This window comes from Bison bison, unplaced genomic scaffold, assembly GCF_000754665.1.
Source record: "Bison bison bison isolate TAMUID 2011002044 unplaced genomic scaffold, Bison_UMD1.0 scf7180017854867, whole genome shotgun sequence".
NCBI classification, from domain to species: domain Eukaryota; kingdom Metazoa; phylum Chordata; class Mammalia; order Artiodactyla; family Bovidae; genus Bison; species Bison bison.
The window spans coordinates 35,199-60,490 of record NW_011485440.1 but is presented as its reverse complement, the minus strand read 5'-3'; the positions used below and the strand labels follow the sequence as shown (position 1 = coordinate 60,490).

The window sequence follows — 25,292 nt, the reverse complement described above, 5'->3', positions numbered from 1 at the left end:
GTGCTTAACAGTTTGGGTCGGGACCAGCTGTTCAGTATGGCAGCTCCTAGACTCACATGGCTGTTTTTGGTCATTAAATTCACGAACTGAAATTTAAATTTTGTGTTTCCAGTGCTCAACAGCCGTGTGTGGCTAGTGGCTGCCGTGTGTGACAGTGCAGCTAGGGAATATTTCCCGCATCACTGACACGTAGGGGACAGACTCGGGACTGTTCGCATTTTTGTTGTTGTACAGTCGCTAAGTCATGTCCGACTCTGCGACCCCATGGACTGCAGCACACCTCTGCAGGCTCCTCTGTCTTCCACTACCTCCCAGAGTTGCTCAGACTCATGTCCCTTGAATCAGTGATGCCATCCAACCATCTCATCCTCTGCCACCCACTTCTCCTTTTGCCTTCTGTCTTTCCCAGCATCAGGGTCTTTTCCAATGAGGCGACTTTTCACATCAGGTGGCCACAGTATTGGAGCCTCAGCTTCAGCATCAGTTTGCCAATGAATATTCACAGTTGATTTCCTTTAGGATGGACTGGTTTGATCTCTTTGAAGTCCAAGGGATCCTCAAGAGTCTTCCTCAACACCACAGTTCAAAAGCATCAATTCTTGGCATTTGGGGCCAGGTAACCCTCTGCACGGGGCCAGCCTGTGCACCCTGGGATGCTCAGTGGCACCCTTGGCTTCTACCCACTCAATGCCCTTAGCCCTTCCCTCCCCTGAACCTGCAGCTGTGATAACCAAACTTCTCTCGAGACGTCGCCAAGTGTCCCCAGAGGCAAACTGACCCCATACTCACATTGAGAACCACTGCTGCTGGCTATTCCTCTGTGCTGCTTTTTAGAAACACTGTGTGTATTTAGTGTACAGTATTATCCAAGTTTCAGATGTACCGTGTAAGGGTTGCAGTCATCTGTAGTTACTATAAAATATTGGCCACATCCCCTGTGTCGTGCAGTATATCCTTGCAGCTAGATGGTAGTTGGTGCCTCTTAATCCCTTTCCCCTCTCTCGCCCCTCTCCCCAGGTACCCACAGTTTGTTCTCTGCATTGCGTTTAATTTTTCCTTGCATTCTTCCTGGATCTGCCCAGTGTCAACACTGAAAAGTCTAGATTTCTGGACTCCGGCTTCAGGGAGGGTGGATACGTCACAAAGTCAATTTAGCAAATATTTGCTGAGTGCCGGCTGCTGGCGGCAGCACCGAGGCGGAAGCGATCGTTTCTTTGGAGGCGGCTCCTTGTTACACGAGTTACCTTCTCCAGAAATGCTGTTCCCTTGGCACGTCCCTCTGTGGTGTTTGCTTTACCCTTGCGTTTGCCCAGGTTGTGTGAAAGCACTGCACATCTGGCCAGCAGGCTACTGGCCATCAGCGCTTCTGTTTGTTCTAGAGTCAGACCGTAAGAACGTCCCCTTTGGTTTCCCTTCGTTTAAATGGTCTAAGCTGGGAGCAGCGTAAGCTCAGTTATTTCTAGCCTTCCATCTTAACCTAGTTGAATCACTGTTGCTAGTGACAGGCGAGAAACTTTTCATGTGTTTTTTTAATCTGAAAAAATAACTCGAGAAATAATACGTACTGTTAATGGAATGCCTGTTATGTGTTAGGCATTGTCTTATGCCCTTTGTATATAACGTTCTTAATCCTTTTGATAATTCAGCAAAGCAAGCTTTTTTAAAAATTATTTTTATTATTATTTTTATTATTATTACAGACAGGAAGAGAGGGAAGCATAGAAGATGAATTGTCCAGGGGGGTGCATAGCTGGGGTGGAGCTGGGCTGGGGTTTGCGTGTAGATCTGTCTGGTTTAAAAGCCAGTGTTCAGGGACTTCTCTGGCAGTCCAGTGGTTAAGGCTCCATGCTTCCACGGCAGCGTTCGATCCCTGGTTGGTGAATGAAGACCTGACGTGCCAAACAGCACAGCCAAAAAAAAAAAAAAGGCAAGCCGGTGTTTATTACTTCGCCCACGTGGTCCTGCTGTTCTGAAACTGGGACTCCTGTTCCTTCTTTTCCAGCCTCTGTATTAATTTCCCACACTCAGGGGTTCTATCTTGCAACCCCTGTCCCCAGCCTGTCTAGAAGGTGGGATAGGAGCTAATGTGTCTGGGAAAGTGACAGACGGCTCAGTTTGGTGTTGAGAAGCAGCAGCAGGGTGACAGCTGCCCCCACAGCTCCAGGCACGCCCCCCTTGGGCCTCCTGTGGGGCTGACTTCCACCCCTGGACGGATGGGGTGTGGGGCAGCTGCTGGAAAAAGAGCCATGGGTATACATCCAGATGTCAACTGGGGGCCTGGCTGCTCGCTGCCTCTTCTGTTTTGACTGATGGGAGGTGCCAGGGGAGGACGTCATCACTTGGAAATTTGCCACCAAGCCCACAGCTTCGCTGCAGGACAGTGGTTCCCCAAATACAGGCAGATGCTGGCTCCAGGTGCTACAGTGGTAATATCTAAGTAATTCAAGGACAGGAAGTAAGTCTCATGCAGACATAAAGTGAGACCCTTAACTTCCCTTTTCAGTTTTCCTTCAATATTTCTAACCCTGTCAGGACCCACTTTTTTTTTTCTTTTTCTTTTTAATTTATTTTTTTATTGAATTTTGTTGTTTTCTGTCACACCTCTTTTCTTAAACAAAATTTTGGCTGCACTGCACCTTCATTGCAGCCTGCAGGCTCTTCGATGCATTGAGTGAGACTGAGTTGTCCCGTGGAGGGTAGGATTTTTGTTCCTCCACCAGGGATCGAACCCACGTCCCCTGCATTGGAAGGTGGATTCTTAACCCCTGGACCACCAGGGAAGTCCCAGGGTCCACTTTGGAACAGCAGACACTTGCTAATGTCTGTGCAACGAAGAGAGGACGCAGAAGCAGCAGGCTGGAGGCTTAGGGCCCAGGGCCCCTGTATCAGTGGGAATTTAGTAACATTTGCTTCTCCTGATGTGGGTTTTGTTGTTTACCTTCTATTTATGGCAAGTGATACTAGTTTTCCATTTATGATAGTGTTACTGTGGAAAATTCTGAAAGAGATGGGAATACCAGACCACCTTACCCGCCTCTTGAGAAACCTATATGCAGGTCAGGAAGCAAGAGTTAGAACTGGACATGGAACAACAGACTGGTTCCAAATAGGAAAAGGAGTACGTCAAGGCTGTATATTGTCATCCTGCTTATTTAACTTCTATGCAGAGTACATCATGAGAAATGCTGGACTGGAAGAAGCACAAGCTAGAATCAAGATTGCCAGGAGAAATATCAATATGCAGATGACACCAGCCTTATGGCAGAAAGTGAAGAACTAAAAAGCCTTTTGATGAAAGTGAAAGAGGAGAGTGAAAAAGTTGGCTTAAAGCTCAACATTCAGAAAACAAAGATCATGGCATCTGGTCCCATCACTTCATGGGAAATAGATGGGGAAACAGTGTCAGACTTTATTTTTGGGGGTCCAGGATCACTGCAGATGGTGATTGCAGCCGTGAAATTAAAAGATGCTTACTCCTTGGAAGGAAAGTTATGACCAACCTAGGTAGCATATTCAAAAGGAGAGACATTATTTTGCCAACAAAGGTCTGTCTAGTCAAGGCTATGGTTTTTCCAGTGGTCATGTATGGATGTGAGAGTTGGACTATAAAGAAAGCTCAGCATCAAAGAATTGACGCTTTTGAACTATGGTGTTGGAGAAGACTCTTGAGAGTCCCTTGGACTGCAGGATCCAACCAGTCCATCCTAAAGGAGATCAGTCCTGGGTGTTCATTGGTAGGACTGATGCTGAAGCTGAAACTCCAATACTTTGGCCACCTCATGCGAAGAGTTGACTCATTGGAAAAGATTCTGATGCTGGGAGGGATTGGGGGCAGGAGGAGAAGGGGACAACAGAGGATGAGATGGCTGGATGGCATCACCGACTCAATGGATGTGAGTTTGGGTAAACTCTGGGAGTTGGTGATGGACAGGGAGGCCTGGCGTGCTGTGATTCATGGGGTCGCAAAGAGTTGGACACGACTGAGCGACTGAACTGAACTGATTAAGTTATGTTTTTTTTTTTTTTTTTTTTTTGGCTGTGTCGTGTAGCATGTGGAATCTTAGTTCCCTGACCAGGGATCGAACCCAAGACCCTACATTGGAAGCTTGGAATCTTAAGCATTGGACTGTCAGGGAGGTCCTTTAAGTTACCTTTTAAGGTACACTGGTTGAAATAAAGGGCAGGAATTCTCAACCAAGGCATAACTGGCATTTGGGGCTGCATCATTCGTGGGGGGGGGGGTTGCATTGTCCTGGGTTTTCTAGAATGTTTAGCAGAATCTTGACCTCCTCCACCTGGGAGACACCAGTAACTACCCCCCTTCTTCCTTCTGAGAATCACTGATTTAAGATACGCAGATTGAGAGGACTTCCCTGGCCCCCTAGTGGTTAGGACTCCCACAGGGGACGCAGATTTGATCCTGGTCTGGGACCTAAAACATTCCACATGCCTTGAAATGCAGCCACCCCCCCCCACCCCCAAAAAACACGTTCAAATTGAGGCAAACTTAAGAACTTAGAAAGCGGAGGTGGTTGGTATGTGGAAATCCCGTGTGCGTGTGCGCGTGTGCGTGCGCGCGAGTGTGTGATTGCTCAGCAGATTGCCTTCAGTTGGGGGTCCGCTTACTGATGTTCCCTTGGCTGAGGAGAGTTTAACCTTGTAGTTTGCTGTGTGGAACCTTCTGCCAGCAGAAAGCAAACAGAACTCACATAAATAGTCAGCCTGACCGTCCGTGGTTGTCTTCAGCTTTCCTTAGAAACATTCCGCTCTGGGAGTCATCATTACAGGATCATTACAGGATAGGGAGAGAGTTGCTGTGCACGGCAGAGTCAGTGACCACGAGGAAGGTTTCTGCAACCGGAAAGGTGTGCTTGTGCTCAGTGCGTCCCCTCCCCGTTCTTTCCGCACTTTGCCCCACGCTGGGCCGCTTGGGTGACTCACACCCAAGAGCAGGAATGGGGTTGGACTCCTCCAGGTTTCCCCGTGTTTCTCTGGCCGACACGAATGAGTTACTTAGAAGTGAAACCTGTCCTCATGGGAGCCACCAGCAGACTCCCTGCCCCACCCCCAGCACTGGTTTACTGGAACCAGGATGCTATTTTTAAGAAAGAGCATCGTGTTTCATCATGGAAATTTTGAGCATCTGAGCAGGCGACTTGATGGCTTGCCAATCTTTAGAGTCCTGAGCCCACGGCCTGTGCGTGCTCAGCTCTGTACCCAGCACCTCAGCAGGACATGCCTGGCCTGAAAGCGGAGGGACAGAAGGCGGGTCTGCCGCTGACAAATAATTATGTAAGTCGTGATGGCCACATCGGGATGCTTTGCTTTCAGCTGGCAGCATCTCAAGGGGCTGGCAGGGCTGGCAGTGCTGGGCTTCCTCCCTCGAAGCCTGTGCGTGTGCTGGGGCCCCGGGAGGAACATTCTGCCAGTGGTCTTTCTACCACAAGGGGCTGATAAGGGTCGTAATTCTCAAGATGCCTTGTTTACAGGCTCTCCTGAAGGATGTGGTGCCTTTTTTGGGCGAGAGTCGGGGTTGGGGATGTGTGTCTCAGAGCAGCCTAATTTCATCAGAGCCGGGCAGGTGCCCAGGCACCTGAGGAGCTGCCCTCTGAGGGCAGCCCTTGGGGTCAGCTTGCCTACAGCTGGCACGCTGGCCCGTCTCCTGGTTATGTGGGGCTCCGAGTCATCTTCCTGGCTGTTCCTCCAATGTGTTGCTAAAAAGGAGAGATGGGCGTGGAAGGAGATTATTTTCCTTCTCTTCTTTGATAGTAATCTTGGTGTGACTAGCACCCTGGTTAGCTTTGAGAATAAGACAGACCTGCTTCAAGACCAGAATCAGCTGTTTCTCACATTTTGTCAGACTCAGGGTTTTTTTTTCAGCTGTCCCGAGCTTTCCTCTCTCATATGCAACATGTCAAAGTGATAAAAGTTCTTATTGTTATGTATTTACTTTCTAAATCTTAAAAAAAAAAAAAAAAACAGATCCTGCTTTTAGAAATAATTTGGGCTTGGGGACAGAGCATCTTTGATTTGGACCACAGCTGGCTTTGTAGATGCATCAGCTCTGTTTTCCCTGCCCACTGAAGGATGAAGCCCCATGTGGGGCTGCGGTTCTGACCCAGTGATGATGCTTTAGAGAGAGAAGTTCTGGGAGGGCGTGGCCTTGACGGTGTGGGCGTGTCTCTTCCACAGGTGCGGCGAGTGGCTGAGATGCTGCGGGGGAGGCGAGCCCAGGCCCCGCACCGTCTGGCTGGGGCACCCGGAGAAGAGGGACCAGCGGTACCCTCGAAACGTCATCAACAACCAGAAGTACAACTTCTTCACCTTTCTGCCTGGGGTACGTACCGGCCGAGACAACGTTGTTTTTTCCTTCTAACAGCACGCGTGTGCAGTGGTACCAGTCTTAGAAGGCCGAGGCTCCTGCCGCAGGGCCTGTGAGCTCCCCGTGTGTTTTCCACGTCACCCCAGCCACTGGCCGTTCACCTCCCTTAGTCCTGAGCACCTGAAAGAGGTTGCCTTCTGTCTGCAAGTCTGTGAGACGCCACCTGATCAGTTGGAATAACTTCACATTTATTTGGTGTGTTTGGCCTAAGAGGAGTGAAAAAGATATTTTGAGGGCCTAGCTTTGTTACCAAAAAAAAAAAAAAAAAAAAATCAGTGCCTATATTTCCCCCGTATTACCCTCTTGGAACACATATTCAGAATAGAAAAGTTGGAGGATAAAAGTGTAGCGAAATTTTTTATTTCTTTTTCCTTTGGCTGTGCCATCATAGTTGCAGCCCGGGGGTCTTTTGCTGAGGCTAGCAGGCTCAGCAGTTGAGGCACACGGGTTTACTTGCCCCACAGCATGTGGGGTCTTAGTTCCCCGACCAGGGATTGAACCTGCATCCTCTGCGTTGGGAGGTGGATTCTTTTTTTTAATTTTTAGAAATATTTATTTATTTGGCTCTGCTGAGTCTGAGTTGTGACATGCGGAATCTAGCTCCCGGACCAGGGATCAAACCCGGGCCCCCTGCATTGGGAACTTGGAGTCTTAGCCACTGAACCAGTAGGGAATCTCGGGAGGTAGATTTTTAACCACTGGACTGCCAAGGAAGTCCCAAGAAATCTTTTTAAGATAGATTTTAATACCTCCAACCAGAGACATTTTCTATTAACATATTTGCTAATGTTTGTTTTGCTTATATTGCCCTGCAATTATCTGTTTTGTTCATTAATTTATACAAATCAACAGACAAGCCTTCTGAAAACCTTCCCCCCCAGCACACCCTTAAGTTAAATATCGATTTTTATCCATTGTGATCTCCAAAACTTCACCAGCTGGCTGCAGAAGCAGCAGCAACAATCAGTTCCAAAGCTGAAAGAAAAAAAATCACTGATTTACTGAGAGAGAACATGGAAACAAATACCTTATACTGTAGCATAAGGTCAGCCTGAATTTCTTTTTAATAATTGATTTATTTTTGGCCGTGCTGGGTCTTCGCTGCTGCCTGCAGGCTTTTCTCTGGTTGCAGCGAGCAGGGGCTTGCTCTCTAGTTGCAGTTCGGAGGCGTCTCACCGCAGAGGCTTCTCTTGTCGTGGGGCTCAGGCCCTGGGTCACACAGGCGCGGTGGCTATGGCTCGCTGGCCACAGGGCCCAGGCTCAGTAGTTGTGACCCACAGGTCTCGTTACTCCATGGCCTGTGGGATCTTCCTGGACCAGGGATCGAATCCGTGTCTCCTGCATTGGCAGGCGGATTCGTTACCACTGAGCCCTGAGGGAAGCCCCAGAATGTTTCTTTAAGGGTGATTTTTGACTCCTTTTATCAGTACCTGGTTCAACCCTCTCCCCTGGCCCCTGAAATCTCAGTATCTAAAGTCAAGTGCAAGTTAATTCCTCATTCAGGGAAACTCTGAGGCACGCCAGGCCACTCTCCCGCATCTCACAGCTACACCGCCTGGGGTGTGTGGAGCATCCATGTCTCCATGGCAGGGCAGGAGCGAGGGGCTGGACGGTGTCCTGAACACACTGGGCATTTCCGCTTGTTGCCTGATGGCCAGGTGAGTCGGGGTATGGATGACACTCCCAGGGCACGTGGGGCCAGTGGAAACCGCCAGAACCCTCCTGCCATGTGGGGTGGAATTCTGCTGCAGTTACTTCTGGCGTTGGAATCACACCGTCGAGACTTCAGTGTGTCTCTCTTTTGATTTAGTCTTACAGCCTGAGCCTTTTGCATTAAACCCTCTTCAGTGGCATTCGGAGTGGCCTTTTCTGCCCTTGGAGAAGAAGTTTAAGAAATAAAACCTAACAGCTGTGGTCGGGGACTCCACGCCCACAGGTGCCCGCTGTGTTGAATGTGGTGTTTAGCATTCCCACGGGTATCATGTGCTTCTTTACTTTGACAAATGATGTTTTCATCACCCAGGTGTGTTTCCTAGTTAACAGGTGTCAGAGTGTGAAGTGTACCAGGTACCACGTGAGTCGCGTTCTCCTGGGGGAGTGCTTGAAAGGTCACCCACCTGCCTCGCTCCGAGTCCACCAGCCCCGAGTGTCTCCTGTCTCTCTCCACTGCAGGTGCTGTTTAACCAGTTCAAATACTTCTTCAACCTCTACTTCCTGTTGCTCGCCTGCTCCCAGTTCGTCCCTGAGATGCGACTTGGAGCGCTCTACACCTACTGGGTTCCCCTGGTGAGTCAGTTGGGGCATCCTTTCGGGGGGGTCCGAGGCGGCTTCTGTCCTTCAGGCGGCTGGAACAGGACGTGGTCTTTCAAGGGAGCGGACGCCCCCAGCCCAACATGCTGGGAGCCCCCGAGGTTTTCTGGTGGCGCTCTGTTCCGCCCGCCGCCAGGGCCCACGGCCGCGGCGCCTGGGCTCCTCCTTCCCTCTGTCTGTCCGGGCTCCTCCTTCCCTCTGTCTGTCCGCTGTCCAGTCTCTCCTTGTTTCAGCAAGCATTTCCCACCTGCTCACCGCGGATTGCTGGGTACTGGGCTGGCACACAGTGGTCCCGAGAAAGGCAGGGCCTCCGACCCTGTGGCTTGTGCTCTTTGAATTGTTTTCTGTTTATGATGTAGTCTGTGTCAGCGTGAGGGGTTGACCACGGTTCTGCGCTTGGGTGTGTCTGTGTATGGAGTGTGACTCACCTGAGACTTGTAAATAAATACATGGAGGTCTGGAAGGTTCTTCACCAAAGCTAGTAGTTTTCTTTGGAACAGGGTTGAAAGTGTTCGTCACTTAGTCTCTTTGTGAGCTCATGGACTGTAGCCCACCAGGCTCCTCTGTCCATGGGATTCTCCAGGCTAGAATACTGGGGTGGGTGGCCATTCCCTTCTCCAGGGGATCTTCCCAGCCCATGGATCAAATCTGGGTCTCCTGCGTTGCAGGCAGATTCTTTACCTCTGAGCCACTAGGGAAGTCCTTGGAGGGGGGGTGTGGCCTTTTATTAAGTATTTTTTATCTTCAGGTACAGAGACATCTGTCTTAAGTCACCACAGTGCCTTTCTGGAAGCTGGAAACTTATGGGAAACTACATTAGCTCAGATGTGTAGTCAAGGTGTTTGAAACCGCTTATAGAGTTGCTCCCTCTGCAGGGGAAGACCACGTTGGTTCTTGGGGCTGGTGACCAGGGATCAAAGTGTTGAACACAACTCGAAGGCAGGTGCTGTACCCGGTTCTGGTCTGGGATGTGTTCCGCATATCAGTACCGATGATGTTGACCCCAGGGACTGAAGAAGCCCCTCAGGGAATACAGTGGGGGCCCGTGTGGGGGCCGGGATGACTTGCAGGGCTCCTGCCCTTCCAGCGAGAGCCCCGCTCCAGTTCTAGCCCATGTCTCTTCGCTGAAATGATGCTCAGACTTTCCACGAGGAGCCAGGAACCTGACTTCTGATGCAAACAGCCAAGTCCTGGTTTTCCTGGGCCTCTGGCTGTAGAGAGAAGCCAGGGTTACCAGCAGCCTCCGGCAGTCCTGAGGCTTCTAAGTGCCCATGGCCTGAGTTTCCCTTGATGGTTCATACAGAAGGAGGCAGTCGTCTGGCACAAGTTCTTCCTCTCTTTCCACGGGCTGCAGAGAAGGGGGCTTAGGGGTCAAAGACAACTGGACGACACCTGTTTCCTGGTGACTGCAGCTGATTTCTCCTAAGTCCCCTAGATGTTTATGCGAGAATCAATATCCAGTGCTTAGCTGAAGTACACTTTGAAATGTGTCTGACCGCCCTGAGAGTCCTCTTGTTTCACGCCCAGCCGGGAGCTCAGTGGTTCAGAACGAGGGCTGTGGGGCCAGACAGTTGCCCTGCAGCCTCTTTGAGAAGCCGTGTGATTGTAACTAGCTTTTCCGAACCTCGGTTTCCTCATCTGTAAAGTAGGGGGTGGGTGATCGTGTCTGTTCCCATGGCTTGTTGGGAGGTGTGGTGAAGTACAGCCAGCAGAATGCTGCGAATAGCTCCTGACACGTGGAAAATTCTCAGGAAATGTCCTCATTTGAATTTTAAAATTCTGGTACCAGTGCCATTGTCGGTCATCGTGTGGATCACGTCTTAGCTGTTGGTGACAGTTTTTCTTTTTTTAAAAAAGGTATTTATTTATTTGGCTGCCTTGGGTCTTAGTTGTGGTGTTCGAGCTCTCTCCTTGCGGTGCACAGGCTCCTCTCTGGTTGTGCTGCGCAGGCGTAATTGCCGTGTGCTGTGTGGGGTCTTAGTTCCTGGACCGGGGGTCAACCCCACATCCCCAGGATTGGAAGCAGATTCTTAACCACTGGACTCCCAGGGAAGTCCTGGTAACTTCTTTCTTGATGCTAATGTATTCGTGGGAGATGTTCCTCAGGAAACAGATGAGATAATCAGTAAAATTGTATGAAGATCAGATAATAAACCTAGATCTCTTTGTTATTAAGGCTCAGCCTACCCGATACGAAGGTTTCTGTTCCCTGGGTGTCGCCAGGACCTGTGGTCGGGGCAGGATGTTGTCACCAGCCCAGAAAGCTCTCTTTGCCCCTCTCAGTCAGCCCACCTCCCCACGCAGAAGTATCTGCCTTTCTGATTTCTTTCAGGAGTTTTGCTTTAATAGATCTTTTTTTTTTTTTTTTACTGCACCTTGTGGCTTATGGGATCTTAGTTCCCCAACCAGAGATCTAACCCAGGCCCTCAGCAGTGGAAACATGGAGTCCTAACTTCTGGACCTCCAGGGAGTCCCCAGTAAATCTGCTCTTTACAGAAGAGTCTCAGTGCCTTCAGGATTCTGTCTGTTCAGTCACCACCTCTGATTTCCTTACAAGTTTAGACAGCCCTCCACTGCCATTCACGCTTCTTTTTCAGTATCTTTGGCCCTTCAGCCAGTTCAGTTGCTCAGTTGCATCCGCCTCTTTGTGACCCCGTGGACTGCAGCACGCCAGGCTTCCCTGTCCATTGCCAACTCCCAGAGCTCGCTCAAACTCCTGTCCATTGAGTTGGTGATGCCATCCAACCATCTCATCCTCTGTCATCCCCTTCTCCTCCCACTTTCAATCTTTCCCAGAATCAGGGTCTTTTCAAATGAATCAGCTCTTCCCATCAGGTGGCCAAAGTATTGGAGTTTCAGCTTCAGCATCAGTCCTTCCAATGAACACCCAGACTGATCTCCTTTAGGATGGACTGGTTGGATCTCCTTGCAGTCCAAGGGACTCTCAAGAGCCTTCTCTGACACCACAGTTCAAAAGCGTCAATTCTTCTGCACTCAGCTTCCTTTATGGTCCAACTCTCACATCCATACATGACTACTGGAAACACCATAGCTTTAACTAGATGGACCTTTGTTGGCAAAGTAATGTCTCTGCTTTTTAATATGCTGTCTAGGTTGGTCATAGCATCTTTTAATTTCATGGCTGCAGTCACCATCTGCAGTGATTTTGGAGCCCAAGAAAATAAAGTCTGTCACTGTTTCCATAGTTTCCCCATCTATTTGCCATGAAGTGATTTGGCCCTTAGGGACCTCCAAAGCTGGAAGGTTGGAATTTATATCTGGACCACATTTGCATCTCTTTGTAAAGCAGTTTCTAGCTTAAGAGATGGCAGGTCCCCTGGGATTGGTGAGGGTTCTGTGTGTGTGTGTGTGTGTGTGTTTGGGGTGGGGGGGGCGGGGCGTCACAGATGTGGTAACTGTGTGTGCGAGCTCCCTGGTGTGTGTGCGTGTTGGGTCACAGACGTGGTAACTGTGTGTGCGAGCTCCCTGGCTCTTAAGGAGTTTCACTCAGTGGACAGTCACTTTCAGCTCTGGGTCCCAGCACCTGACTGTGCGCCTGTGTGCGAAGTTACTCAGTCATTTCCAACTTTTTGCGACCCCTTGAACTGCAGCCCGCCAGGGTCCTCTGTCCTTAGGATTTCCTAGGCGAGAATGCTGGAATGGGTTGCCATGCCCTCCTCCAGGGGATCTTCCCCACCCAGGAATCGAACCTGTGACTCTTGTGTCTCCAGCATTGGCAGGCAGGTTCTTCACCACTGTGCCACCTGGAAGCCCATGGTGGCTTAGGAAGCAGTGTTCATGTGCAGCAGGGAGGTTAGCCCCTCCTGTCTTTGTGATAAGCACACACTTCCCATTAACATCGATGGGATTTAGCCAGACCCACCCAGAGAGAACTGGAAACTGGAACACTTGAAAAAACAAACAACCGAAACCTGGATTCTGGCCCAGGACAAAACAGCAGCGTGCAGCGAGGTGGGGGCGGGTCCTGCAGGCGTGGGCCGCGCTTCTCCTGACCAGGTCTTCTCACCTCCCTCTGTGGTCTGGTCCTGCTTCCATTCTGAAATGTACCGGTTCTGCTGTGGCTTCAGCGTGTACTTTCCTTCTGATCGGAAACAGGAGAAATCCTTTGATGGCAAAGACATATGGGCCTCGGGAGGGGTTCCACGAAGCGGCACATCGCTGGCCAGATTTACATAAGAGATTTAACGTCCTTTGAATCGAAGTTAATATATCGCCCGGGGTAAACAGTATGAAAATGAAATCTTCAAAGAATTCACGACTGCTAATAACCTCAGGGGCAGTTGTGCCCTCTGTATTAAAAAAAATGACTTTAAAAAGAGAGATGACAAGGCTCTTTTGTAAGAAAAATGAATGGCTGCTCTTGCTTTTATTGATACGAGAAGAAAAATCAAGACGAAAATAGATCCCTACCATGGGTGACAGACGCCAGTCCGCACCAGGTTTTATGAGTGGGGATATCAACGCGGGAAGTGGGACGGCTTAAAGTGGGGATATCAACGTGGGAAGTGGGACGGCTTAAAGTGGGGATATCAACGCGGGAGGTGGGACGGCTTGAAATTTTCCTTTTACTAATGGGTGCTTATGTACGAGTGGGGATATCAACGCGGGAAGTGGGACGGCTTGAAATTTTCCTTTTACTAATGGATGCTTATGTACGAGTGGGGATATTAACGCGGGAAGGTGGGACGGCTTGAAATTTTCCTTTTACTAATGGGTGCTTATGCAATCAATACTTTAACATGAGGATTCCCGTGGTGGTTCAGTCGTTAAGACTTTGCCTCCAGCGTAGGGGGTGCAAGTGTGTTCCTGCTAGGGGAGCTAAGAGTCCACATACCTTGTGGCCAAGTAAGAAGTCCCCACCCCACCCCGTCCCCTTCTTACAGAGGACTCTAACCAACAGTTAAGGAGTGGGGGCTTCCCAGGTGGCGCAGTGCTAAAAAATCTGCCTGCCAATGCAGGAGATCTAAGACATGTGGGTTTGATCCCTGAGTCAGGAAGATCCCCTTGGAGTAGGAAATGGCAACCCACTCCAGTATTCTTGCCTGGAAGATTCCGTGGACAGAGAAGCCAGGTGGGATATCGTCCATGGGGTCACAAGAGTCGGACATGATTGAGCTCACACACACACACACACACACACACACACACACAGACCTTATAATAAAAGTTCAGAATATTGGAAAATCTTCAGCAGTGTATGGATATTTGTTGGTGTTTATGTGAACACTGTTATGGCTGGAAGGTTGATTTCCCTACTGGCGGGTCAATACAAATAGGCATCGTGACTCATTTTGTGCTCCGGTGGCCCCCCTGCTTGGTTCCACCCATCCAGGTTTCTGCAGGTGCAGAACATTGCGGCCCCTGAGAGCAAGGACTCTGGAACAGGAGCCCCTGAATGATCACTCAGGACCTTGACGTCCCTGGTTTAGTTGCTAAGTCGTGTCTGACTCTTTGAGGCCCCGTGGACTGTCGTCCGCCAGGCTCCTCTGTCCGTGACATTCTCTAGGCAAGAATACCGGAGTGAATTGCATTTCCTTCTCCTGGAGATCTTCCCGAACCAGGGATCCAACCCAGGTCCCCTGCACCACAGGCGGATTCTTTACCAACTGAGCCACCAGGGAGGCCCATTTTCTTTACCTCTGAGCGTCTCAGTCTCTTCCCGGCTAGCGTGGCCATCCCAGGGGTGAACTGCTCCAAGAGGGGGAAGTGCTCCGATGGCACCCGGCGTGTGGCGAGTGAGCCACAGACGTCAGGGGCGTCCCCGCCGCTCAGCCCTTACCAGCGGCCAGACGGCTCTGGGGCTTCTGTGTTTCTCACTCTTAGGAGCCCTGGGTGGGGGCGAATGGGACGTCCTGGTATCTGTGAGGGTTTCTCGGGGGTAGGAGATGCAGAGAAGTGGGCCTGCTGGGGCTCGTGCACCTGAAACCCTGCCGCCCTGGTCTTCTGGTCTCTTCTGTCCCGGCCCCAGGGGAGGCCGGCGGCTTTCAGGCCGGCTCACCCTCTCTCTCTCTCCCTCTCACTCTCACCCTCTCTGTCTCTCTCCCTCTCTCTCTCATGCAGGGCTTCGTGCTGGCCGTCACCATCATCCGAGAGGCGGTGGAGGAGATCCGATGCTACATGCGGGACAAGGAGGTGAACTCCCAGGTCTACAGCCGCCTCACGGCGAGAGGTCAGCCTCCTGCTGCCCAGCCCCAGGGGGTGGCGGGCGGGGTGGGCATTGGGTCCCAACTTGGCCACGGGCTGCTGACCGTCAGGGAGCAGAGTTCACAGCCCAGGGCCGTGGGGTGCGGGCGGTTGGGGCGGAACAGTCGCTCAGTGGACGAGCGACTGAGGGAGGCCAGGGTGTGCCCCGGGCCTGGGGGAACTCTGGCCACATCCCTGGGCCATCACTGTGCCCCTGGAGCCCGTGCTGACAGCTGACCTGTGCCTTATCCACCCGGGATTAATTGTGCGCTCGTGACATTCTCCGAGCACTTGCCTCTTTCCCCCGCTGGCTGAGGAGGCAGCCCTTCTGTTGGCGTTTGGGTGTGTGCATGCTCAGTCGCGTCTGACTCTCTGCAACCCCATGGACTGTAGCCCACCGGGCTCCTCTGTCCATGGGATGCTTCAGGCAGGAATACTGGAGTGGGTGGCCGTTTCCTCCTCCAGGGGATCTTCCTGGCCCCAGGGATTGAACCCACATCTGCTGCATTGCAGGCAGATTCTGTGCCACTTGAGCTCTCTTGGTGCGGAGACTGTAAACTCTGTCCTACACAGGTTTTCAAGGGAGCATAGCTCTAAAACATATTCTTTCAACATTACAAAACTAGTGTGACAACTTTGCAATGTTAGTTTTTTAAGAAGGCACCAGACTTCATACTAAATGTTGCGTCTGTGAAGGTTTCTTTGGAGGGATTTTATAAATTTTCAAAATGGAAGAATAAAGAGTGAATAATCTGACCCGAAGAGAATTGACTAGGCACACTTTCATTTGAAATTTTGAAATGGTGGAATTTAAAAAACCCATTCAAACACACCATGGAGAACCCATGAAACAACCCAACTGATGTCGACTTTTATTTCGAAGTACGGATTCTACCTAGATTTCCCATAGGAAATAAGAATATTACCTTAAACACCCAAGGATGACTGATCCCGTTCAGGGATTAATGTTTCAGGAGCCGGTGAGGGGGATAAAAGCTGTGCTTTGCCTCCAGGAAATTGAGAATTCTGAAGGAGATAAGATAGATGCCTGAGGGAGCCTGCACCCAGCCGGGGTGTGAACTGCTTTATGGGGAGTGCCTCACTCTTCGCCAGAAGCAGTTCATCCGTAGTTTCTGGGATCTGAGAAGACTTTTCCTTCTAGGAAAAATTTTGGAGAAATTTATTTAAGACTCCAAAAAAATTTTTTTTTTTTTAGTATAGACGTGTGACGGCTTGCTTCCTATGTGGCTCAGTGGTAAGAATCTGCCTGCCGGACAGGAGACGCAGGTTCCATCCCTGGTTTGGGAAGATCCTCTGGAGGAGGAAATGGCAGCCCACTGCAGTACTCTTGCCTGGGAAATCCCATGGTCAGAGGAGCCTGGCTGGCTGCAGTCCACGGGGTCACGAAGACTCAGACGCGACAAGTGACTAGATAGCAACAGCAGGAGGGTGTGAGAGTATTTTGCGTTAGTTCATTTAAGGAGATTTTCATAGTCGGTGGTCTTAAAAGTTGCCAGTCTCTGGGAAAAGGTGGGATTTAGAGTTGGTATAGAAATGTCTTATTATTGCTGCTGCTGCTGCTAAGTCGCTTCAGTCGTGTCCGACTCTGTGTGACCCCATAGATGGCCTCCCACCAGGCTCCCCCGTACCTGGGATTCTCCAGGCAAGAACGCTGGAGTGGGTTGCCATTTCCTTCTCCAATGCATGAAAGTGAAAAGTGAAAGTGAAGTTGCTCAGCCGTGTCCGACTCCTAGCGACCCCATGGACTGCAGCCTACCAGGCTCCTCCATCCATGGGATTTTCCAGGCAAGAGTACTGGAGTGGGGTGCTATTACCTTCTCCACTTAAACTACTTATATTTAGGGCGTTTTGCTACCTAAAGAAAGAAACCCCAACATAATCTTTGCAAAGGCAGGTGGCGTGGGCTTTCCACGGGGGTAACCAGAAGACCCCCCTGCAAGACATGTTTTTGTGGTTCGTGTATATTAATCCTCCATTAATAACATATTCTGACTATAACATTTAAAACACTCGGCAGCCCACAGAAGCTCCGCCAGACAGGGTGCGGTGGGTCTCTGTCCAGCTCAGGAGGAGGGTCTGGGGACCCCATGCATCGCCGTCCAGGCTCCACACCTTCTTTGCTTCTTTTCATATCGCAATTGCTTTTCCCGTGAATGATTTTTTTTCTGCGCTCCCCTGCAGACCCCCTTTCTCAGCCCCCGCTTTAGCTTCCTCCAGCTCTTGAAAAGATCGTAAGGAGAACTGGCAGATGCTCCTGCGGTAAAAGCTTGTCTTCCTTTGTGGGTCTCCTTCTGTGGCCCGTGGTTCCCATTGTCACGCCAATCCAACGGGACGGGAGAACAGAGCAGAGTTCTGAGTGTCAGCCCAGACCCTGGCTCCACAGAAAAGAAGGCACTGAAGAAAACCACCAGCTTGGAAAGCGAAAGCACAGTGGGAGTGTGGGGGGGGGAGGGGTGGGGATGTAGTTATTTGATACACTTTGGGGGAAGGGCCAAGGTAAGAAGCTAAAATTAGAGGATTTCAGACAGAGGAAGAGAAAGAAGCCTTTTTTGACCTTACTATTCAATCGCTTAATATTTTCTGGAGTCAGGGTTTTCATCAAGATCTTTTAGTAAGTTCAAAAGCAAAGGGCAGCAGATACATGCATGTGTAGCCATGCAGGACTATTTTCTGTTTTTATCACATGGCATCTTAAAATGTACTTTTCAATACTATTTTTGGAATTCAAGAAAGTTTGGAAACCAAAACATCAAGTCCTTGATCATGAGATTGTAAGCCATAATATTTACCTACGTTCTGCATCATTTCCTGGTTTATAATAGCAACACTGTATTAATACTAATATAGTTAAATAATTGGGGAAAGAACGTGAAAGTGTTGGTCGCTCAGTCGTGTCTGACTCCTTGCGACCCCACGGACTGTAGCCCACCAGGCTCCTCTGTCCATGGAATTCTCCAGGCAAGAATACTGCAGTGGGTTGCCAGTCCCTTCTCCAGGGGATCTTCCCGATCCAGGGATCGAACCCGTGTCTCCTGCATTGCAGGCTGATTCTTTACCATCTGAACCACTGGGGAAGCCCAAATAATTGGGTAGGGGGGTGGTGATAATTTCTAACTAGCAAAATAGTTGCAAAAATTATGTGGAAAACTCCTGTTTGCCCTCACCTAGGTTTCTCAGTTTTTAACCTCTTGCTTTTTAATACTCTCACCTCACCCTTTCTAAGTCCTTGGAGAATTAAGTTGCAGACATTCCCTTTTAACCCCTTCATGCCGGTGCTGCTGCTTAGTCACTAAGTCATATTCAGCTCTTTTCAACCCCATGGACTGTAGCCACAGACTGGTTTTCCAGGCAGGAATACTGGAGTGGGTGGCCATTTCCTTTTCCAGGTAACCCCTAAATGTGTGTGTCTGTGATAGTCATTAAGTTGTGTCTGACTCTTTGCGATCTCATGGACTATAGCCCACCAGGCTCCTCCGTCCGTGAATTCTCCAGGCAAGAATACTGGAGTGGGTTGCCATGCCTGCTCCCGGGGATCTTCCTGACCCAGGGATCGAACCCGGGTCTGCTACAGTGCAGGCAGATTGTGTTTAATTCCCAGTAGGATGTTTCTCTTAAATAACACAGTATAATTACAAAATCAATAAATTTATCATGAATATATTACTGTTAACTTTCTCTATACTTTTCGCTCAGAATTTGCCATTTGTTCTTTAAATGTTTTTTAATAGTATTTTTTTTTTTCCTAGTCCAAAAAGCAGTACAGGTTTGCCAGTTGCATATGATTGCTTCCTTAATCTCCTCTAACTTGGCAGAGTGCCCCAGATTTCTTTGTTGTGACATTGACATTTCTGAAAAGGACAGGCCAGTTTCAGGCCAGTTACTTTGTACTCTGTCCCTCAATTTGTGTTTGTCTCAAAATTAGATTCAAGATATCGCAGAGTTAGTATCATTATAAGAATGTCAATGGCACAGATTCTGGGATGTTGCCAAAGTTTTAGAGGCATTATGTTAGTCAAATTGAAAGAGTTCTAAACTTGGAGGGAAAAAGTTGAGTTTAAATAATTGAACTTAAAACCCTGGAAATCATGAACTTAGCACTGGGAGGAAAAATGGATAGTGTTTTTTTAATTGCTGCTTCCAAGGGTTTAGATCATCTTATTTCAATCAAAATGTGTCTAAAGCAACACACCAGTAGATCAATTTTTAATGTAATTGTCATAGTTTAATAAGAAGTTTTTGAAGCACTTTAATAGTAAAATTAACCTACGTGTAGAAATGACCTTTTATTCATTCTTCAAGAGTATTTGAGACTCCAGCGCTTTCAGATTTTGTGATGGGTTTCTGTATTGCAGAGATAAACATGAGAGATTGGGACTTCAAGGAATTAACAGTGCAGCAAGGTATCCAGACAGGCAATTTAGGATGATTATAAAATGTAACTTATAATTATACTGTAGAGGCACAAGCATTATGGCCCTTCCAAGCCACCACTGCATTTCTGGTCCTGAGCACAGTGCCTGGTGGGGGAAGAAGTTAGTGATTCCGAGTTTGTGTGCCGCCCCTCTGCCGTGGCGGCAGATCCCTTAAGCAGTCAGTGAATTGGGGATAATAATGGTGCCTACCTTAGAGAGCTGCCGTGAGTAAAACTCTTGCATGAGAAGAGTTTAGCACTGGGCTGGGATTAGATCTGTGCCCGAGAAAGGCAGCACGAGTGGTATTGTAGCAGGGCTTCCTTAAATATTGGTGGAATGAGCTGGAAGTTATGGGAGGTTATGGGAGTGCGTCAGGCAGGAGCTGCTGGTGTCTTCGCAGAAGAGGTGACCTGCATCCTGAGTCCTAGAGGACAAAAGAAGGCAGGGCTGGCTTTGTGATTTGCAGTGCTGAATGCAGGATGAACACAAGGGGCAAGGGGCCCCCGTTCAAAAATTGTTCAGAATTTCAAGATGGCACAGCATAGCGTTAAACCAAGTCACAGCCGCTTCCGAGTGCATCCCCCTGTGCTGTTAACGTGGATCACATGCCCGGGAAGTGGCCTGGTAAAGAATTCTCCGGGGGACTTCCCTGGTGATCCAGAGGTTAAGAAACCTGCCTTCTAATTCGGGGGACTAGGGTTCAGTCCCTGCTCAGGGAACTAAGTTCCCACACGCTGCAGGTCAGCTAAGTGTGTGTGCCAGTTACTGAGCCAGCGCGCTGTAGAGCACGTGCTCAGCAAGTGGAGAAGCTTGTAAGCCTCCACAAAGACCGGGCACAGCTGGAAGAAAGGAAAAAGAGTCCCCCAAAGGTCACAGACAGTGATGGTTAGAAGCGTGGGGGACAGAATTCCATGTTCTGGCTCCATCTTGTTCTTCCCAATTCAGCCTTGTTTCCTGAGCCGCTCCTTCCCGGGAAAATAGAAGAAAAGACCATATAGGCCAGTGAAGACCTGAGACTCCGGGCAAGTTCATTTTGTGATCCAGAAATCTGTCATCACGGCATGCAGCAGGGAGATGGTGGCACTGGAACTGTTAGAAAAATGCTGTCCAAAGTGGGAAGCAGGAGAGGAAAAAACAAAGAAAGGTTTTCAACTATAAACCAGCCAGGCGCTGGGTAAGGTCTGCTCTGTACTTTTTAAAACAGCCTCATGGAGGTGGGTTTTACAGATGGACGTCCGAGGCTCAGAGAAGGACAGCGTCGTGTCTGAGACGGTGGGGCAGTTACAGGATAGAGCTGTGGCGTGAGCCTGATGTAACACCTTCATCTGTGAGTCTGGTCACTGCTGGGCCCTGAGCTGAGGCTCAGACTTTCCCGTAGTCTCTTAATAATTGTCACAGTGTTTAGCTTGAGCACATAGTTTAAAAACGCGTTTTTGAAATGGAAGTCTTGGTTGATTCACAGCGTGGTGTTACACTGTGTCTGTTTCTGGGGTGCAGCACAGTGATTCAGTTATATGTTGAGTTGGCCAAAACGTTTGTTTGCATTTTCCTGTGAGATCTTTTTGGCCAACCCCACACATATATATGATGATGGTTTAGTCACTAAGTTGTGTCCAACTCTTTGACCCCCATGGTTTCTCACTAGATTCCTCTGTCTGTGGGATTTTCCAGGCGGCAATACTGGAGTGATTTCCTTCTCCAGGGGATCTTCCCAACCCAGGGATTGAACCCACATCTCTTGCATCTCCTGCATTGCAGGCAGATTCTTTACTTCTGAGCCAACTGGGAAGCCTTTTCAGATTATTTTCCGTTACAGGATTTATTACAGGATATTGAATATACAATATGACAAAACACATTTCTGAGTCCAAAGAAGTCGATCCAGCCTCCTCATTCTGAGGCAAACTGTTGAAAGCCATATAAGAAGGGTGCTTTTAAATAAGTAATCATCCCCTTTCCTCCTGCTTGAAATCCACATTTAAACCTGATCAGAGACTTAAGAGAGGTTCTCTGACCTTTATGCGTTTTATGACTTTAATGGTAGAGCTGTCTTTCCAAATTAATAGCATTCAGTGGCCCTGGAAACACCAAAGCCGAAGAAGAGAGGGTCTTAAAGTCATAGCAGGCTCAGCAAAACTTTGTTTTGTTACTTGAAAGATCTGGCTTGGGCCAAGAAATAATAATTGGTAAAGGAATTATTTTTCTTTATCTTTGACTTTCCCCAAACCCAAACTTTATTTCTGAAGTGGGGAACCTGCCTTGCTTATCACAGGTGGGGTGTGGGTAACTGGTTTCAAATTTTCACCAGATGAATTCCAGGGGTCTTCATGCCAGGAATGTTTTCCCAGCCTAACTTGTGATCAAGGGCTAAATGAAGCAAGTGGATAATTAGCCTTGAAAGAAAGTGCAAACAGAAGCACAATTAAACAATTGCTGGTGCTTCTTTCCTGCTGGGGACATCTGGGCACAGGGTGAACCGTAAGTCGTAAGTCAAAGGTCTGTGCAAAATGGAGGGAATCTGTCTTTTCAGCTTTTTAGGACAGAGGTGGTGTAAAAAACGGAACTGGTATCTTCACCCTTCCGTTCTTTCCAGAGTGTTCCTCCCTGCTGCTCTGTGCACCCTTTGCCAGGTACAGAGCAACCTCAAGGATCTCACTTCCATTTGAGAGGGATGCATTTTTAAAGATTTAATTCAGAATCCACTTTACCGCATTGCTTAGGACTGCAGTGAATACGACTAAAATTTGAGGTATAAAGACACACGTGTTTCCTTTAGGACCTTGTATCGCAGTGGAGTTCGTCAGGAGATTGGATAGGGCAGGGAGCATGGGGTCACGAGTGGCTGTTGTTTAGCTAATAGTTAATTAGCTAAACGGAAACTCTGTATTCTTAAACACGGGCACCATTTACGTTTTCAGAGTATGAACTCTGTCCAGACGTGGGATGACACTAAAAAAGGCTTCATACTTTTTTTGAGAAGAGAATTACAGTCATGGTCTTTTACAACTTTTTTATTAAAAATCATTGTAAACTTTATTTTTGAAGTTGGCGTGTAGGTGATTTCCAGCGTTGTGCCACCCTCTGCAGCACAGCAGAGCGACTCGGTTAGACACATACAGATGCTTCTTTCTTCTGTGTTCTTTCTGCTATGGCTTCTCACAGGACATTGAATGCAGTTCCCTAAAAGTCTGATTTTCCTGAAGTATAGTTGATTTACAGTGTTATGTTAATTTCTGGTGTACAGCACAGTGATTCAGTGATACATATATATATTCTTTTGCACTGTGGTTTATTACAGCTCATTGAATCTAGTTCCTGTGCTAAACACTAGGACGTTATCCATTTTATTCGTAAATAGCTTGCATCTGCTCAGTGATGGTCATTGGATATTCCTGCTGCAAGACTACTGCAAAGGTTTTTACTGAGGCTCTCAAATACAGCTCAGTAAGCAAAGCATTGCCCAGGCTTCTCTCATCAAGATTCAGAGCATTAGCTTTTACAAGTCTTAACTTAAAATAGGTCTTGCCAAACACTTTGCCATACATTTTCTGACAGATACGAAGTTTGTTATTTCAGACTCATAAGGTTCCTTTTATTCTTTCAAACTTCTCAAAATTCACTTTATTACAAACCACTGGTGAACTGATCTACTGTTTAACCAAAATAAAAAAGCAACCCCGGAAAAAAATCTCCCATGCAAATTGCTCTGTTATCTTTCCCAACAGGTATTTACCCCCTGCCGGGGGTGTTGGTCTAGTCTGTCATTATTGGGCACCAGAAGCAGGGGAGGACCATTTATATATTTATTTTAAAAGCCTCTGTTGAGTATAAACTTGTTAAATTTAAACTCCAGCCTTTCTTTTTAAAGTTCCCGCTAACTTAAACAAAAGCCCCAGGAAGTGGCCCGTGGAATTTATAATAATACTCTTCCACCGTTTGCCTGTTTTCACATAACAGTCTTTTCTTCGGCTTTGGGCAACGCAAGACAACCCGATTGGAAGACGAAAATATCAACTTTAAACCTGTGAACTCTGCCGGGTCTGCGGAGGCGTTTTCGTGTCAAGCCCAGGAAATGTACACATGCTATAGAATTTACAACTCATCACTGTCACAGTCAGATTAGAGTGCGAGTTAGAGAGTTATACATTAACCAGGGTTAGTGCATGGAGCTTGCTGCAGAGACCTACAAAGGCAGTTAATGTCCTGCGTTCACAATGAAAAATAGAAGCATAGCTGGAGGTGTTCGGGGGTCAGAAAATTGACCCCCACGCACTAGAGCCCTGGAATTTACTTTTTTTTTGCGGGCGGTTCTGCAGTTTGACTGAATTGTCATTTGCTTGTTTCGACTCATGGAAAACATCTGGTTTCTCTCTGCAGTGTAGACAAACTGCCCTTATTCTGAAGCTCTCATCCATGAAAAGCATGGTTTGGGCTCAATAGGTTTGCTTATGAAAGGCTTGGGGGTCCATCGCTGCAGAAATAAACAGATCTAGTAATTGGAAGTTCGTTCCCCATTATAAACTCCGACTCAAGAGACGGCTTGGGTGAAGTGGCCGAAGCTGAACGGGGTGCATTTATTTTATAGAAGGCATTTCATGATTTAGGATGTGGCCGGCAGGCAATCTGCCACTTAACCTTTGAAAAATCTCTTACCCAACTTCTGTAGAGTTTCTGCAAAGATGGTGAAAATCCCAGAGCCAAGAGGTTGGAGGTTGAGTGTGACAGGGTCTGAAAGAGAAGGGAGGTCTGGGGGGCAAGGTGGGGAGTTCTGTGTCTTCAGTCCCTAGACCAGATCTTCTCCTCCGTTTGTAAAGGTGTGAGTGCACGTTTTCACTCCTGTGCAGGACCAGCTGTGTAATTTGTGGTGCAGAATGAGAATCCAGGGTCCCTTGTTTAAAAGTTATTAAGAATTATGGTATGAAAAGAGTAGACCATTCGCCCAAGGGTAAGGGGATCAATGTGAATACACAGGTCACATGAATACACAGGGCTGGGCTCTGTCTCTAGAAGCTTTAGGAGTCTCTGGAGTAGATGGAAAAAAAAAAAAAAAGGAACAGAAAATCGGACCCCTTGGGAAGTAGGTCTGCTGACTCCCAGTGGAGTGTTAAGAGAGAATTTTCTTGCAGTCCAATAAGGGACTGTAGGGAGAGTGCCTCTCTCTCTCTCTCTCAGAACAATTTATTTATTTTTGGCTGTGCTGGGTCTTTGTTGCTGCACTAGGGCGTGCTCTAGTTGCGGTGCGCGGGGGCTCCTCCTCACTGCAGTGCGCAGGTCGCATTGCAGTGGCTTCTCGTTGCAGAGCACCAGCCCTAGGGCGTGTGGGCTTCTGTAGTTGCAGCCCATGGGCTCAGGAGTTGTGGCTCCCGGCTCTAGAGCACAGGCTTAGTCGTCGTCGTGCATGGGCTTAGTTGCTCCAGGCCTTGGGGGATCTTCCCGGACCAGGGATCGAACCCATGTCCCCTGCATTGGCAGGCGGACTCTTCACCACCGAGCCACCGGGGAAGCCTCAGGCTCTCGTCTCTCTTGAGGTCTAGGTCATCATCACTGTCACTATGCCATTTCTCAGGCCTTGTTTTCCTTTGTCAGGAAGATGGGGAGCTCTGCGAGAGCGTGAAGGTTTCTGCTCTTCCTTTTTTGTAGGAACGCTGGTGGAACACTCAGAACAGTGGCTCAGGCATGGTTAGACATCATGTGCTTTGGACCCTTTCCACAGTTCTGAGATTCTTCTCTTTTGGGGAGTTAATCCCAGCCACTGCGTGCCTGGGTCTTCACCAGTGACTCTGGTCCTGTTTCTGTCCTGCCGCAGCGGTGGTTTCTTTACCACTCAAGGCCTTCTTAGAGATGGCGTGTCATTCAGATGTTGGATGTGGGCAGCAAAACCCCCAGTGATGGAACCGAAGCATGGATCTCTGCTTCCCCTTCTCTTTTCTTCCGGCCGCTTTCCCTCCTTTCGTTCTTCTGGT

General features: G+C 48.6%; 1 protein-coding gene across 2 annotated transcripts in view; it reads left to right on the top strand.

The window, feature by feature from the left end:
- Positions 1 to 25,292, top strand: part of LOC105001199 (probable phospholipid-transporting ATPase IIA) — a 60,574-nt gene that overhangs the window by 4,168 nt on the left and 31,114 nt on the right. For both annotated transcript variants that reach the window (XM_010857380.1, XM_010857375.1), the window contains exons 2-4: positions 6,193 to 6,337; positions 8,555 to 8,668; positions 14,774 to 14,882. In XM_010857380.1, the coding sequence (XP_010855682.1) occupies positions 6,193 to 6,337; positions 8,555 to 8,668; positions 14,774 to 14,882 (368 nt within the window). The remainder of the gene's footprint in view (positions 1 to 6,192; positions 6,338 to 8,554; positions 8,669 to 14,773; positions 14,883 to 25,292) is intronic.